The following is a 17,418-nucleotide window of genomic DNA, read 5'->3' as shown; positions in this document are numbered from 1 at the left end:
AAAAAAAAGTTTAAAAGAACGCAGATATATTATTAAAAGAAAACAACCCACCACCCATGCCACCACAAGCCGTTGACCTGTAATCTGAAGCTATACAAATTATATATCAAAATGTCCGAAACAAAATGGGGAACCTGTTCCTGTACTTTATTTTAGTATTCATGTACTCATTTTAAAAATAAACAGCTATTAATTTTAAGAAAGTGTTTTTCCCCCCACTTTTTATACACAATAAAAAACGGGGACAAAATTCAGTGAGAAAAAGGTATTAAAAAATAGTCGTATATCTCACGAAAAAAAAGCTGCAAAAATAACTTTGGCAGCCCAAGAAAAATAAGAAGGCTATAAAGCCACAACATGTGTAAAATCACTAAAAAGTCTCAAGTCCTTTAGGACCGAAACACTCTGGTCTTTAAGGGGTAAAAGAACTTTCACACAATGAAAAGCGTGGCTAACTCATGGCTAATTGGTCAATAATGTTTTGTTCTACTATACGTGAGATTTACATCGGCATCACTTTTGGTCAAGACAAGTGAGAGGTTTAAAAAAATGACATACGATAGTTTATAAACATGGAGCATGTGCAATGACCATTATTTTCAGCACTTTTATTCCAAAATATGAAGACCCCAATATGTTAACCCCCACTGCATATGAACACGCAACTTGCGTTTTTGGTGCGTTGTGTTTTTAACATTAGAAGGTCCCATTGACAATTGGAGAAAAAAACGCAGCGAACTTGCAGCAGAAAAAAACGCTAGTGGGTAGGCACCCTAATAAAGCACATTTATAGGCAGAAAGATAGGGGACCTGGGCAATAAAAGTGGGTCTCACCAACCTCCACAGCCATAGTAATGAACTTCAATTGGATAATTGCAACAAGAAATAATTCATCATTTTTTCTCCTAGTTTTTGTTGCCTTGTAGGAGAATAAGTGCTCCTTTTGACACTGCCCTATGCCAGAACTGCCAGCTTGCCCCTGAAAAGTGGGGCAGGCTGGCACCGGACTGCACAAAAAGGCAACAGAGTGTGAAAATATTTCTAATGGTGACTGCACAACAAATGCAGTACAGAGTTCAGAATCACTTACTGTGTATTTAGATAGCGTTAATGCATGGAGAAATACCACAGCCCACATCTGAATTATACAGGTGGAACAGCAAGACAACAAATAGGTTTGCAGATGGTTAGCGACAATTTACTAATTATTGTCTGATATTTTTATGGTACAGATGAGATTTTCCTTAGCTTGACTCCTAATGCGCCATCATATCACGATGTGCCTTAGGCCCCCTGCACACAGGCGGAAATTCCGCGGTGGGATTTCCCGCAGAATTTCCGCCCGTGGAAGCTGCCATATGATTGCGTTAGAAAACGCAATCCTATGCAGACGGCCGCAATTTGTCCGCGCGAAAAACAAATCGCGACATGCATTGAAGAACCAATCAGAGCCATTGCTTCCTGGCAGTGGGGTTTATGAACCTTGTTACCAGGAAGTGATCTTATGTCGGGAACTCCAAGCAAAGCGTCCTGGAACTCAGGAGACCAGCAGGAGGGACCTGGACAAGCCTGCTAGGTAATGTATTGTCTTTTGTTTTTTTATGTAGTGTAGCTGGGGCTTATTTTAAGGGTAGGGCTTATATTTCAGCCTCTCCCCCCAAAAATCAGGGTGGGGTTTATTTTCAGGGTAGGTCTTATTTTGGGGGAAACAGGGAAGTGATTATCACAATGCCCCCGTGACTAAGGGAAGAGCTCCAAGAATAGTCATATGTTAGGAAACTGTCTTTTTTTTGGAATTCTCCAATATACAAGATTTAATAACGAGGATTACACAGATGTCCAAGGCATATAACTCAGTTTGTAAAATCTAAATTACATCTTGTGAGGACAGGCACTGTGGTCGTCTACTTCCCATAATCTGATTTAGCTTTCCATTTTACTGTTTCAACAGGACACAGAAGACACTGGAAAAAGAGAAGAAGATGAGTCTGATGCCGCCGCTGCCCAGGATTCCGATGTCTTCACACAGAAGAGCTTGGCTTCATCTCCCGAGGTGCCTCATCATACTTCTGTCACCTATTGTTTGCTGTGGTTGTTTCAATGTACAGAATACTTCGGTCTAGAAATAGGAACTGCCTACCTGGATGTAGAAGTCTCTACTGAAGCACACGTCTTTCATTTGCACACAGATTTTCAAGTACATAGTTTTCCAGCTGTTGAAGCCTTTCACCCAGGATCAAAATCTATAATTTCATACTTGACATTTCAGACAAGGCAGTTTATAATTAGTTTAGCAATTCCCTCTCGTATTAGAGGACCTATTCTCATTCCTAACTCAAAAGCCTTGGTGTACGAGCAAATAAAACATTCTAGAATTGTTCCCTAGCAATCGATTCTGCCTTAATGGCTGTTTCATCTCTACTGTAATAGTGACAGTTCTTGCCGCTTTGTGCTATGGATGCCCTGAGCAGGTATCAAGGAACCCCAGAAAACACTACATTAGAGAGTTGTTGGTGAACTGACGGCCAACCCCCCCTAATCCCCCTTAAATATGCAAGAATACATGTTTATGGGTATAGGAAAAGCGGGATAAGCAGCTGCCAGACACCTTATTTCATAGATCATACTTAGAAGACATTCCCCAATCCCTGAATGTGACAGGTGATCTGAAGGTGTCGGCATTGTAACAATGAAGGTTACTGAATGTTCTTTTGGCTGATTTCAGATGACCATAATATGAATACATGTTTGTGCCTGTATGAAGGACTACTGTCCCAGCTTGACTGCAAGAATACTGATGCGAATCTATGACAGTTTGGGTCAGTAGACCTGGGGTCAGGCCAGGACACTCATCAGTAATACAGGTGCAGAAATGCGCCTATAATAAGCTCGTCTGAAACCGGCCTTTCAAACTGTCAGCCAAATAGAGTCTCAATTGCGTATTTTTGGCAGGGTTTTCTTTTTGCTTTTACATGGTTCAGTACATGCCTATTTTGTGTTGGTTTGCTTTTGCTCTTTTGGCGTGGTGCCTAAATTTCCATGTAGTGTATAAAACTGTGTTGGCTGTGTATACTACAAAGACATTGTCACAGTCACACACAAAATTATATAAAAAATAGAATTTATATATATATGACTGAGGTATAGAGTTAAAGGCATACAAAACAATTAGAATAGAACAATTAGAGCACAGCACATTATAGTGTTCTATTCTTATTGTGTCTAACATTGTCCTATGTGTTTAATATCAGTAGTGAGATTTGATGTTATTGCAGTTGTTTATAGCGTTTTTTATAAAGGTAATATGTATGTATGTATATATGGGGTGGACAACAATATGTAAACACCGTACAAAATGCATAGGATTTTAATCATTAGCACTGAGCTTCCCTTTTTGACCCCTGCTTGGCTGCGAGCTTTCCCACCAAATTTGTGTTTACTTCACCTCTTGCCCTGCTCTGGGTGGTTTTGGGAGCTTGCTGGTAACAACAGCCAAGTGGTTCTAACCCCTGACTAATTGAACCTTGTTTCTCGGGCTGATGTTTACTTCTGCCTGGCGGCATCTGTGTCATATTACCTCCACTTAAATTACATGGGATTATAAATCATATTTCAATAAGACATGTAGAGACCGATCTTAAAGCATGAATTTCGTACAGTATTTCCATATTTTTGTCCACCCCCTATCCTATATATGTATGAACTGAAAGCACACCATAGTCCAACATTTTTGATATTTCTTACTAATTATTTGATTTTGAATATGTCGATGTTCCAATAAAAATATTTGTGGGATTTGCCAAGGATCACACAGGAAAGTAAAAGTCTTCTCTTTCTACATTTCCCTCTATACGAAAACCTCAGCTGCTCCAGTGTTGCCAGTCCCATGGGCCCCTGTCGCTCTCTGTTTAGATCACTATGGTGATAACATGCAGTACCAATTCGTGAGCCCTGCTGACAATCACTGGTGATGTCAGTATGTATGACCTGTGACCACTGAGGTCGATAATGACACATCATCAATACAATGATGTAAGCAGAGACTGGTGAGGGCCACAAGGATGGTAGCACCAGAACACAGTCGGATTTAAGAGGTGACTATTAGTTTAATTGTCATTTTATGACATCACCAGCTATCGGTATTTTTTTTAAATTCCAAAACACTTTTTTTAAGCTGGGAGATCAGTGGACTATACGAGCTGGTAAGCCCATGACGGTCCTTGGCAGAGCCTTACAAATGGTAGATACTATTTTATGATGAACTATGATGCTTTTTGATAACATTCTAATCACTATTTATGGCAAGTACTTCCAGAAGATTATACATGTATCTGTCAGAATCTAGTGACACTAGGCATTGTGTTCCTCAAAGGGATCATAGTAACATAGTACCCAGTATGTAAGACTAAAAAAGGACGTCCAGTTCAACCTATTATTCTGCTATGTTGATCCAGAGGAAGGCAAACTTCCATGAGGTAGGAGCCAGTTTTTCTCATATTAGGAAAAAAATTGTTTCCCAAATCTAAATCTGGCAATCAGAATAAGTTTGTGGCTCAACAACCCATCACCCGTAATCAGTGACATTCACATGTAATATTGTTACACGCAAGAAAGGCGTCCAGGCCGCTTTTGTACTTTTTTAGTGAGTTCGCCATCACTGTGTCCTCAGGCAGAGAGTTCCATAGTCTCACTGCTCTTACAGTAAAGAATCCCCTTTTACATCAGTACAGAAACCGTCTTTCCTCTAGATGTAGAGGATGCCCGCTTGTTACAGTCACAGTCTTGGGTATAAACAGATCATGGAAAAGTTCTCTTTACTGTCCCCTGATATATTATACATAGTTATTAGGTCGCCCCTTAGGTCACTATCTTTTTTACAAGCGATATAACCCTAATTTTGATAATTTCTCTGGGTATTGTAGTCCACCCATTCCATTTATTACTTTAGTTCTCCCACCTTTGTACCCGCTCAAGCTCTGATATGTCCTTCTTGAGTACTGGTCCCCAAAACTGTCCACAATATTCCATGTGTGGTCTAACCAGTGATTTATAAAGAGGTAGAATTATATTCTTGTGCATCTATGCCTCTCTTGATTAATTGATTTCTACTTTGAAAACTACTTCTAGTGTTTTCACATCCCAGAGGACTCTCTCCAAAGTAATGCACTACCTCCATATTCATACTGCAAGCACAGCTTTTTTAATATCACACTCAACTGCCCAATTTGAGGAGCACATTTCCTGAAAGTCTCGGTAGACCATTAATGGAGCCTATATGATTTCTGCTTTTTTTCCACTTTTCCCAATGAGACTGGGTGAGGCTTTGCTCATAGTAGCTACAGTAACTGGTCTTACTTATGAAGTAGTATTTAGGGTGGTTTTACATCTGCTGTAGGGATTTTGCTTTCCTGCTCCATTCGGGAAGCAAAAAAAGGGAAATTCTCATGGACGAATGGTCTCGTCTCTGGATGGAACCGAACAGCATTGGGTTGACCCCATTAACTATAATGGGGTCCTCCTAGCTGCCCGGCTTTTGAAAGGAAGAAAAGGGGCTGCATGCAGCTCTTTTTCTTCTGCCATTTTCAGAACCTCCAGCCGGAGCTTCCGAGGCAGATATGAAACCAGCCTTACACTGCTTTCACCTCCCTTCTACATAGAGCAGGGCTCTGTACGATGTCTGAATGTATAATTTTCTGTGAGTGCAAACCGTACTTACTGTCATAACTAAACAATGTGTACACAAGTGACCTTTTGAGAAAATCAAATGAGACATATAATATATTGGCCATTCTTACTCTCACTGTGCATCAGTAGCTAACCCCTCTTGCTCTGATTACCATGCAGGGCATGGAGCATTGGGTTTTTATAGAGAGGAGAACAGAAAGCTCTGATACTTCATTTGAAGATGTGCCAAAATCTCAAACTGTCCAGGTTTCTGGACAAGATTTGTCCCCCGCCAGGGAAGATCACATGCAATTTCCCAAGGATAGGGAGGAAAGAGAAACTGAGGACCGACACGACGAGAAAGTGACTGAAAAAGTAGTACCGATGGTAAAGGGAGTGGAGAGAAGAATCAGATTAACACAAAGGGAAGAGCGCCTGGTGATGGTAACTGGTGAATGGGATGCAGTGGAAAGTAAAGCCAGGACAGCACCAGATGGTGCTCCTGCAGATGATACCAGAGAATGGGCTATGAAGATGGACAATGTAAAACAAGGCCAAGCCTGGGGTCGAGCAGAGGAACTAGATGGAGAAGAACCCTTTATGAAGCGGACAGAAAGAGGAATGGTAGCATCTGGATCATCAGCCAGACCTCATGATAGGAGCAGGACCATTGTGGAACTTGGAGAGAGCAGGCGTGTCATTTTATGTGATGATGATGAAGACGCTGATGATAGCGCTGATGAAACCGAAGGCGAGTGGAACAATGACATCCACTGGGAAGACCAACATAAAACTTTAATATGGTGTGAGAGTTCAGGGTACCAGCAACCTAAGAAACCGGAAACAGTTGAGGAAACAGACATGCATGCATCATCCCAGCATCGTCATGAGCAAATGCAATCTTCTCTATTAAATGGCAGAAAAGAGGAAAGCCAACAAGATGAAACGGTGAAGGAATTATTCAGGGAATACGTCACTACTGATATCCTAATGCCAGATGATCATATTGAAGAAGTGAATGAAGATGGCTGTGTAATAAGCACAGATAATACAGAAGAGGTTTTAACATCTAGACTCCCTAATGAATTGATGTCTTCAAGTGTACAAATGACAGCCGAGAGGAGCACGGAAGATTTACCTTTGGAAGATTGGGGTCCGCCAGTGCTTCACTTTATGCTACCAACCATCATACCACTACCTGTGAGCTTTCCCAGAGAACGGGGTCATCAAGAGGTAGCGGCACCTAGTGATCAAAGTGAACGGATTCTTGTTCAACCCAATCCTAGGCACCATGCTGCTCCATATCATGAAGGAAATGCCAGTCCTGCTGAATCCGCAACAGACACTCCTGGAGACCTTTCATCTCCAGATTCAGGCTGCGAGATAACACTCACCGATGCTGCGGTAACTCTGATAAATCTTCAGCCGTAGCATGTTTGTCAGGGGGGAGGGAAGGAGGCACCAAACCTGCTTGGCGTTGGAGTGTTGTGGTTTGGCTAGCACGCCAGGTCCCTGTGTGTGTATACGAAGGGGCATGGTGTCATAATGGGATCTGTCTGCCTGTCTGTGCCAATACTCTCCCACCATCTGCTTCTGGCTGGAGTATCGTCTGGCTTAAAAATACCCCGTCCCCAAATATCAGCCTGAAAAGCATGGAAGCAAAAGAGGAGACGGGAAGGAGAGCTGGTGGAAAGATAAAGAGAGAGGTGAAGCTACATCCTCTTCTTAACTAATCTGGTAACATCACTAAAATACATCTTCCCCACTCCAGGAATCAGGCGCTTTCAATGACATGACAGTGATTCATTGGCTCCTGCAATAATTTTCTTAGTCGTCTGGGAAAATCAATGCTTGGCAGGTACCCTGCAGTTCATGTCTCATACTAAATGCATAAATGGATTGAAAAGCCTTGCGGTTTGCTCCTTCATGGATAGGAAGGAGTTACTAATCTCCATCCCACCTCCTCCCTACTCACTGCACTGAGGCTGCCGTTTTCTTGCTTTTGTGCTATGCATCTGGACATTGATTCACTAAGCTGTATTAAGTCCAGGAATAAGATGAAATATATTCTTAAAGCAGCTCTACAAACTTAACCAACCTCACCCACTTGGAGAAGTGCTTGTAAAAGTCTCCTTTGGTTTACTTTCCTGTCTTCTTTTAAAGAGGTTGTACCAGGATTACAAGTTATCCCCTATCCATAGGACAGAGCATGACTTGCCGATCAGTGGGGGTCAAGACCCAAGCCAATCTTGAGAGGGGGGGGGGGGGGGGGGGGGATGGACACCTTGTCATCCTCCGCCCGTTACTGCGAGGTCGTTACCCCCTTCACCACGGTAACGTCAAAATGAAAGGAGAGTTGCCTAAGCATGAAAAATGAATGGAGGGTCAGTGCGACCAGCGTTCCATTAAAGTCCCTCCTCATAAGCCCACAGGGAACACGGGACCTCCATTTTAGGGGTTGGTAGTTGTCTTAAGCCTCATGTCCACGGGCGGGTCGGATTTTACATGCAGGAACCCACAGAGGGATCTGAACCTGCCCACTGCCAAGAACCTTACTTACCTGTCCGGGTCTTTCTGTATTGCGCATGTGTGCAGAAGTGCTGGACGGTGCAAATGCGCAGTACTTTTTTTAAAATCAAACACCTGCTTTCCCACGGAATCCGCAGTGTCAGCTGTGGACAGGCCGTGGATTGGACGGCTTCTATTGACATCAATGAAAGGCGTCTGTGTGGGAAACGCACAGAAATGGAGCATGCTGCGATTGGTTTTCTACATGCAGAATCCAGAAAACAAATCCTCATGTGTAAATTCAAGTGCGGACACCCATGGTTCCCTATGGGTGACTTGAACCACACATCTTCCGTGCAGGTGCCACAACAGATTTTTCCGCAATTCAAATCTGCCCATGGACATTGGGCCTAAGTGGTGAGAGCCCAACCGATCAGCAATTCCCCCTATGCTGTAGATAACTTGTGATCCTGGTACAATCCTTTTTAATGTTTTATTTGATTCCTATATCCATTACTCATTCCCTTATATTCCTATTTAGTTCACACGTCCTTACCTTTTGTTCATACTATGTAAGAAAAAAAGCAAAAGCATCCAATATGGCCCCTGGGTAACAGTTTAATACAACTTAGTGAATCAGCGCCCATTCGAGCCTCGCTTCGATGCTGTGCTGCCCAGCATCAGTCTCATGCATTGTGCTGCAGGTCTTGCTCTCTGCCCCTTGGAAATTCTTCACTCTAACCCTTCTCTCCTGCTTTAGAGTCAACCACTTGAGTCAACATCTTGGGAGGAAAGGGACATCCCATCCGCACTCAGAGAGGTCTCCCTGCCGGACCAGGGTTATAGGAAATCCGGGATTGTCCTTTTTCAGGTCAGGGCTGTTGCCTGCCCTGATTCTGTTTGCACAGTGTTATTTTCTGACCAAGTAGAGGGGTGGCGAAACAAATGTTATACTATGTGTACATCAAACAGGGTCTATGAAAATAACAAGAAAATGTGATTGCTACACTGTCCATGAATGTTAAACATTGTGCCACAACATACAAATATATATTTGCATAACATTGAGTTTTAGTTTAATGGAGATCTCGTATTTATCTACATTGTCTTCTGCAACACAGCTATAATAACAGGTATCAATTGTTGCTAAATGTAAATCCTAAATGTGCTTGATAACCTCTAGTTACACTGTGATTAAGAGGTGATCTGCTAATACTTTCCATCAATGGACAATACACTATACTCAGCACTAGGATGTGTACTTACGCTGCTCTGTCCATTTAAATTTGATGCCCGTTGGATGGGCTGGAAAGTTAATAAAAAAGGGTTTAAAGTCCTGTGTGTAGTTTTCCAAAATAGTATAGAAGGGCATTATCACAAATCCATCTGAACTCATCATACCACTCTCCTTTTTACGTAATGTCACACTGAGACCTTTCGCCATCATGGCTTTTTGAATTCCCTTAGAGAGTGGGCAGCAGGGAAGCAGATGAAGGACGCACGACAGGAGAGGAGGAGCAAAATGCAGGGCTCCTAAAAGAAAACCAACTGAGCATTGAGAGGAAGTGCTCAAGCATAACCGTCAGTTCTACATCCAGTCTAGAAGCGGAGGTGGACTTCACGGTCATTGGAGATTATCACTCCAATGTAGGCTTTGAGGATTTCACACGTAGCCTGCCAGAGTTGCACAGAGACCAGGGTGATGGTGCTGGAGGCACAACCGACAACCCTGCAACTGCATTTCAAGAAGTGCATGATGGAGACGAGCCCGAGGAGGAGACAACGGAGGTACAAAGTTACAGCATGGAGTGTCCAGACGTATCCTTGTCCGTCCGTGTTGTCACTCGTACCAGTAAATACGTAACCTGTGGCATATTAAATTGGCTGCCCAGGTCTGCAGTACATCACTGAAAGTTTCAAGTGTATTGAAGGTGCTGGAAATGCATGACGTGGTGAAATGCATAACCATCTATGTCCAACTCCATATCCCTCATCTGCTGTTGTGTTTGTGTTCAATACCCTCCGCTTCTTACTTGACATTGCACGTCACTGTGCCACGATACCATCATGTGCATGCTTGTGAACATCCATCATGTCAACGTAGTAGTGTCCGGGATGTCATCTGCACTGACACATGACATTATAAGTTTTGATAGCATGCTAATGTACATCATATGTCATCATGTTATTAAACATCATATACCCATCCGATGCATGTTTTTAATTGTCATTCGTATTATCTGTGTTCATAAGTGATTTTCCATGTATTTTGGCTACTACTTTATAACTTGTACCTCTGGTAACCCTATTCTTTTGTCACACAGTCACACTTGAAGACGGTGCAGAAAGAGGTCATCACTAGTGTGAATACAGTCAGCCGGACAGATGGAGAAACCATTACTCACTCGCAGATTACTACTGTGCAAACCACTCAGGTAACAACTCTAAAGTTTGAGAAGTTTTGATTTCGAAAACTTAAGAGGTTGTCCAGATGTATGTTCATAATGCTTAGAAAACACTTAACAATGAGTTTATTTAGCAAGTATTTTTTGGTATCAAAATGTGCATGGCAGGCACACTAGCCAACTTTGGCTTGAAAATGGCCTGAACAGAAGGTCTTTCCAACATCACTACCGGAGAGAAGGGCATAGGGAAGACGCTATAGAGTTTAAGGTGTTATCTGGGACTCAAATATTGATGACCTGTCCTTAGGATAGATTATCAATATCAGATTTGTGGGGGTGCTGACTTCTGGCACACATGCTAATCAGTTGCTTATAGGAGCGCTGCACTAGAGCGAGTTCTGCAGACTCTTCCTCAATCTGTGACATCACACCCATGAGTCACATGGCCTATGTGTCACATAAATCAATTGAATACAAGGCACTGCTACTACAGATAAATGGCGCTCTACACGGTATGTAATGAAGAGACACAGAACTCACCCGAATGCCATAGCCTCCTCAAACACTTAGAGGGGTATTGGATGAGATTAGAGATTTTCACCCACCCACTGGATGGGGGAAAACTGATAGATCTGTGGGGGTCTGATCTTTGGGCCCTCCACTGGTCCTGAACACAGGAGGCCTGTGTACCCCTATTAGGCAATGCAAGATCGTTCCTGCCTATTTTCATAAAATGGGCCGCTGGTCACACATACGCAGCTACAGCTCCATTCATTTCAATAGGGCAGACAGAGCAGTCGAATAGAAAGCACTCGGCTACTTCCATCAGTCCCAATGAAATGAATGGAGTAGCACGGATGATGGGTGACATCTTCAAGGTCCCTCTATCCCAGAATGGGTAGGTGTCATAAGGACCAGGAGGAGGGCTTCAGTTTATTATATGGGGTTTTCTTACCTCTGTAGATGGAACAACATCAGTCATCATTATGGAGTAGAACAGTTCGGTTATAACTAATACCATTGGCACCTGCTAGAGGGAAAACATTTTGGAAAGAACCACATATATATTGGGCTTAATATTTTATGTAAACTTAGTTTAGGTTTCTCTCAGTATAGTACACTGTCATATAGCTCAAGAGCAGTTGCATCAAAGGATTAATACCATTCTTAAACTTTTACACTTATTTTATGGCCATGACTGCTGAACTTCTCAGTATGAAGAAAACATAGAAGTGTCTACACTAAAATACTGCCTATAGTTATTCTTCTTGCATCTTGACTGCGTTGCAGGCTGAGGAGAACAGGACAGACCTCGGAGGTGGAGATCTAGCAAAAGCCTTAGCATCTGGTGAGAGTACCCAACCTCTACATGCAGATGTGGCTCGTACCCAACATGTAAGTTATACAAGAAAGTAAAGTATTACTCTGATGATATTAAATTAATTTCTAAAACCCAAAACATCATTTATTCCTTAGGTTTCCCATACTGCAAATATTACCCACGGCACAGCAGAAACATTGTCATCATCCACAACTACTCATGTGACAAAGGTGAGGATGACAATTTAGCCAATACACACTATGATTAAACACAATACATTTTAATACTTTGCTATTGGGTGAATTATGAGGTGATGAATACGTTTTGCTTTTCTTTGTGATTTCTTACTGATCTTGATAAACTCCAGGAACTAATAAGCATAGAGCACAAATCCGATCTGTAGACAGGCATCTTCACCAAACCCAACTCTGTACTGATAAGGAGCAAAGTCTCTGAGGCCGCTCTCACACATGCGTTACCAAACACGCTGTGTTCGAAACTGCAGCATTAGATTGCAATTTCGTGCTGCGTTTTCGAATGCATTCTACTTCGTTTGACAGCGTTTTTTAACGCGCCCCATCATTGTAATGGGTGATGAGGTGTGTTAAAAAGCGCTAAAATGCACGCAAATAGAGCAGACAGTGATTGACCTGTGTAAACAGGCAGTTGTTCAGCTATATATGACTGCCTGTTTATTGTGAATAGAGGCAGGTGGTTGGAAGCGATCTCTGATCTGCCTCTATTTACTGAGCGATTATCACTCCTGTGTGAAAGCACACAAGCAATTATCACCAGGACTGTGAATCTTCCCAAGTAAAAGAGCCCTTACAGGGTAGCTACCTATAGATGGCACTAGAGAGTTTGCTGCTTTTGGAGGAAAGATAATTTGTATAATTTTTCCCATGTAGGATTGCTTGTAAGATTCCCTATAGCAGCTGGATCTCCACAAGTACAATTAGTACGTTCCAAGAGTTGCTGAACTAGGAGTCCTTAAAGTTACAAGCCAGATTGTTGTTACACTGTTCCTCTGTGTTCACGACAAACTTCCTGATCTCTGTTTTGTTGGTTGTGTGATGTAATAGAGATGTGGATTCAAATCACCATTTACATTAATGTTCACATCCTGGCCTAAAAAGTCCCAGTGTGTATGTGTTCACATTCATATGGCTGGTGACTTAAATTTCTCCATAAAACATTGTGATGTAGTAACTCTTCAAACAAGGGCATAAATAGGGTAATCAATGTTGTATATGTTGAATATATGTGTAGGAAACTAATTAATTGAATTTTTGTCCTTACCTTGTTCTTTTCTGGTATGGCCGACTTCACCAATTTCTTCTTCACTTGACCTTTTTGTCCAATATGCCTGAGTAGACGGTGAAAGGTGGATTTTCTGAGACCAGGATAGAGAAAAGAATAATTATTACTGGAGATGAAGATGTGGATCAAGAACAGGTAATACAACAGCACATCATAGCTCAAAGTTACAGAAGATTTCACAGTAATATAGCCTCATTAAAGCAATCGAATCGAGAGATTTACTATTATTTTTTTACTGCTTGGTGTCACCACCTCCACTTATTGTTTTAGGAAGCATTTGTACTCTGCGAGTATGTGTGACTATAGGATTGTACTGAGGGCCCTGTTGCACTGGATTATAATCATTCAGATTCTCACGGGAAGCGTTCAGTGTAAATGCCGTCAACGACTGAACGATGAATGATATTGCATTTGATGTTCACTTTCTGCAGGCATAAAAATGAAACTATGATCGGCTTGTGTAAACAGGCAGTCATTCGTCTATGAACGACTGTCCGTTTACTGTGAATGGAGGCGGACGGTTGGAGTGTTTTCTGGCTTGCTCCACCTCCATTCACTGAGCGATCCTCATTCCAGCCTGAAAACAAAGGAGCGACTATCGCTGGGATGACTGTTGGGCACTGAAGTGAGTAAAAGGATCTTTACAGAGGCGAAAGAGTGAGCAATGTGAGCTAACAGGCTGGCAAAAACAGTAGCGGTGACGGGCTGCAGCTCCACTTTATCTGTAACATGGCAGACAATGGGTGACGTTGCAGAGGTATTGTTCTGTCCTCCTGACCCATGTCATTGCCTCTCACTAGCCAAGCCAGGATCCTACTGCACACTGATGAGGGGCGAAAACCCCTCTGGCTTGGTTTTCAATTCCCAATCGTTGCTCTAATAGACCTGTCTAAAGGGTCAGGCATTGATTTGAAGGAATACTGCTATCCAATAGGTGGCGCTACAGAGGTATTGTTCCATCTTCCTTATGGCAGACAATGGCTCTAATGTCTGCAGCACAAATGGCTGAGCTTTGAAGGGAGGGGCTTTACATAGTTACTGTACATGAGGATCTGGGATTTTTTAATTTTTCACTGGAGGTGCACATTAACCTTAATTCGGCAGATACTCAGTTGCCTTAGTAAGTAGTTTGTGACTAAACTGACCTGAGGCAGTAAAGGCATAATATAATTGTGAAGGGTGTGTTCACATATTTAAGATTTACCAAGGATTTGTTCTGCTTTACTAGGTAGAAATCCACCAGAATAATGAACATGTTCACACATCTAGCAGATGATTTTTTGACACTTCACACAAACCCCTGCAAATATATATACATATAAGTCTCCAATTTACTTGCATTGGATACAGAATGGTAGTGGATTTTGATGTGGATTTCGGTTTGGCTTCTGCACTTACCATAAATTCTCATCAGATCCTGAAAGTGTCACCTTAGGGGGCTATCTTAAATATTTCACAAAGCAATGGGTCAGATCAACAATAGCTATAGTAAACAAATCAGCATCAGAACTATAACTTTCAACACCTTGGCCTTCATTTATCCTAAACTTTTTTAATCCTAGGCCCTCGCCATGGCTATTAAGGAGGCAAAACTTCAACACCCAGATATGCTGGTCACCAAAGCAGTGGTGTACTGCGAAACAGAACCTTCGCCTGAGGAGCCTGTAGAGAAAGAACAGGTAAAGTGTCCCAACTCATATAAAGACTTGGTTACTTAAAAGGGGTTTTCCAAGGATAATACTACTGATGACCTATCCTCAGGATAGGTCATCAATAGTTGATTGGCTGGGGTCTGTCGCTCAGGACCCTGACCGATCAGCTGAGCGGGCGCATACTGTCAGCGCCGCAAATACACAGAGCTGAAGCAGCGAAAGTCTCTGCGCCGACCTCTTTGTAGTGGCCGATGCTTGTAACAGCAGGGACGGCTCTCACTGAAATCAACGCGTGCATTTTCGGCACTGACAGCATGTGCCCTCTCAGCTGATCAGTCGGGGTCCCGAGCGACGGACCCCAACCACTCAACTATTGATGACCTATCCTGAGGGTAGGTCATCAATAGTATTCTCCCTGGAAAACCCCTTTAAGATGTATATCAAGAATATATGTTTACAATGTCCTTTTCTTTAACCCCCAGCAATCTTGACCTTGGATTTTGGATGTGAATCCTCCCTTACATCACCCTCTCTCAGCCACTGTCTCATAAAATAAGGACTGTCCACCCTTCCCTCATCCTTCAGCACATGCCAGCTGCAAAGCCTCCAAAAAAAAAACGGCAAAGGGGCCTCTGAAACCGATGCTGACAGCATTCCCTGACAATGAAAGACTTGTCACCTTCCCGGGAGCGGAGTAACATCTCTTGTGAAGATGACTATGGGACACTTCCTTCTTGTGCATCAGCTCTACGACTGCTCCTCTTCTGAGAAGCATGCCTAGCAATGCGTGAATAGAATGCATGTGGCATCTGCAGAGTCAAGTTTTATCTGCGCACTTAGGAAACTTGTGCTTTTAAGAGTTCATTAAAGGGAATCCCTCAAACGTTCTTCAGGGTGCTCCAGCAACAGTGGGGTTAATAATTCTTCATAAACTCATCATTTGTTATACGCATTAGATATCTAGCAATTCTCTCTGATATATTTCAGCCAGGAAATCTCTCATATAGATACTTAGCGCTGTACGATTTCTGTCCTGATAATCTGCAGTCCAATTGTCACATTAGATAGAATTGCAGCAGTGGAGTCTGTTCTGATAATACAATGTTTAATCCTGGTCCCGTTTTAGTATGAATTTCTGTTCTGCACAGCCAGCTAGTAATATTGGAAATGAGAGGCGACTTGAAGTTTTCAAATACTGTTAGACTCTTGTTCTTTGGACTCTGCCAGTAGGACTTTCTGCTCTATTAACCCATTTGTTGCCGACTGTGGAGTCAGAAGATGTCCTTGCTAGTTGGGGGAAAAAGGCTGAGCCATGTGTGTGAAAAGATTTTAACGTCGCACAGGGGGAGGCCTGATCCGCTGCAATGCTGTGCTCTCCCCCAATCCTTCCTCCCCCCTGTGCACCGTGATCACTGCTCTATAGCCAATAAAAACAAAGTCAGTGTGACATGCGACTTCTTCCTTAATCTGCGTATCAGTCATTGAAAGGTGAATCCAGAGAGAACATACACAGTCTATACAGTTCTTGCTCTGATCAGATTAAAACCCAGCACCGCATTGCTCATAGGCAATAGTGCTAGCCACCAAACTGCCCACATAAAAATGAATTCGAGTTGGAGGGATCCTTTTCTCAGGACTGTAACGTGACCTAATGAAAACAGATCTCTGCACTCTCTAAAGCACAAACCCCTTCGGCGGAACATTGGCTGTCAGAAGAAATACAGCACCAGGACCAAGCTTGTGAACTCTAATAAAAAATTCTCTCAGCGCTCGTTTAGAAAAAAGTGGATCCCGGGTCCTCTTGGTAGTTACTGGTAAAACTTTAACGCAACGCGTTACGTCGCTCTCCGCGACTTTATCAAGCAGGACCAAGCTCATGGCATACATACAGCCCTAGAACCAAATTCCTATCATGGCTAAAGCACCAGAATCAAACTCATAACATAAATACAGCCCCAGAACCAAATTCTTAACATTGCTGAAGTACCGAAATTCAATTCATAAAAGAAATACAGCACCAGAACCAAGCTCATAACAGAAATACAGCCCCAGAACCAAGCTCATAACAGAAATACAGCCCCAGAAACAAATTCCTAACATTGCTGAAGCACCAAAATTAAACTCATAATAGAAATACAGCTCCAGAACGAAGATTATAACAGAAATACAGCCCCAGAACTAAATTCCTAACATTGCTGAAGCACCAGAACCAAGCTCAGTACATACAGCACTAAAGTCAAGCTCATAACGTATTTGCAGCACCAGAACCAAATTCTTCACATTGCGGAAGTACCAAAATCAAACTCATAACAGAAATACAGCACCAGAACCAAGCTCAGTACATACAGCAGAAGTGCCAAGCTCATAACGTAAATACAGCACCAGAACCACAGTCACAACATACAGAACCAAACTTAAAACATAAATACAGCAACAATACCAACCTGGGTACACAGATACAATACCAGAACCAAGCTCAAAACATAAATACAGCCCCAGAACCATATTTTAGTAGCAGAACTAAGCAATTGTGTGTTGTGGGGGCACC

At 42.5% G+C, this 17,418-nt stretch overlaps 1 protein-coding gene across 4 annotated transcripts in view; it reads left to right on the top strand.

Annotated features, from left to right (window-relative positions):
* EPB41L1 (erythrocyte membrane protein band 4.1 like 1) overlaps positions 1 to 16,317 on the top strand; it is a 129,715-nt gene extending 113,398 nt beyond the window's left edge. For 3 of the 4 annotated variants that reach the window (XM_066587807.1, XM_066587805.1, XM_066587806.1), the window contains exons 15-24: positions 1,952 to 2,053; positions 5,845 to 7,068; positions 8,933 to 9,043; positions 9,640 to 9,960; positions 10,497 to 10,607; positions 11,868 to 11,972; positions 12,054 to 12,128; positions 13,273 to 13,353; positions 14,781 to 14,897; positions 15,353 to 16,317. In XM_066587807.1, the coding sequence (XP_066443904.1) occupies positions 1,952 to 2,053; positions 5,845 to 7,068; positions 8,933 to 9,043; positions 9,640 to 9,960; positions 10,497 to 10,607; positions 11,868 to 11,972; positions 12,054 to 12,128; positions 13,273 to 13,353; positions 14,781 to 14,897; positions 15,353 to 15,361 (2,256 nt within the window). In that variant the 3' untranslated portion in view covers positions 15,362 to 16,317. The remainder of the gene's footprint in view (positions 1 to 1,951; positions 2,054 to 5,844; positions 7,069 to 8,932; positions 9,044 to 9,639; positions 9,961 to 10,496; positions 10,608 to 11,867; positions 11,973 to 12,053; positions 12,129 to 13,272; positions 13,354 to 14,780; positions 14,898 to 15,352) is intronic. The other variant, XM_066587808.1, reaches the window with a different exon arrangement.
* Positions 16,318 to 17,418: the final 1,101 nt, after the last annotated feature.

This window comes from Eleutherodactylus coqui, chromosome 13 (genome assembly GCF_035609145.1).
Source record: "Eleutherodactylus coqui strain aEleCoq1 chromosome 13, aEleCoq1.hap1, whole genome shotgun sequence".
Lineage (NCBI taxonomy): Eukaryota > Metazoa > Chordata > Amphibia > Anura > Eleutherodactylidae > Eleutherodactylus > Eleutherodactylus coqui.
Note: the sequence above shows the minus strand (reverse complement) of the source record. Positions and strands in the feature narration are given on the sequence as shown.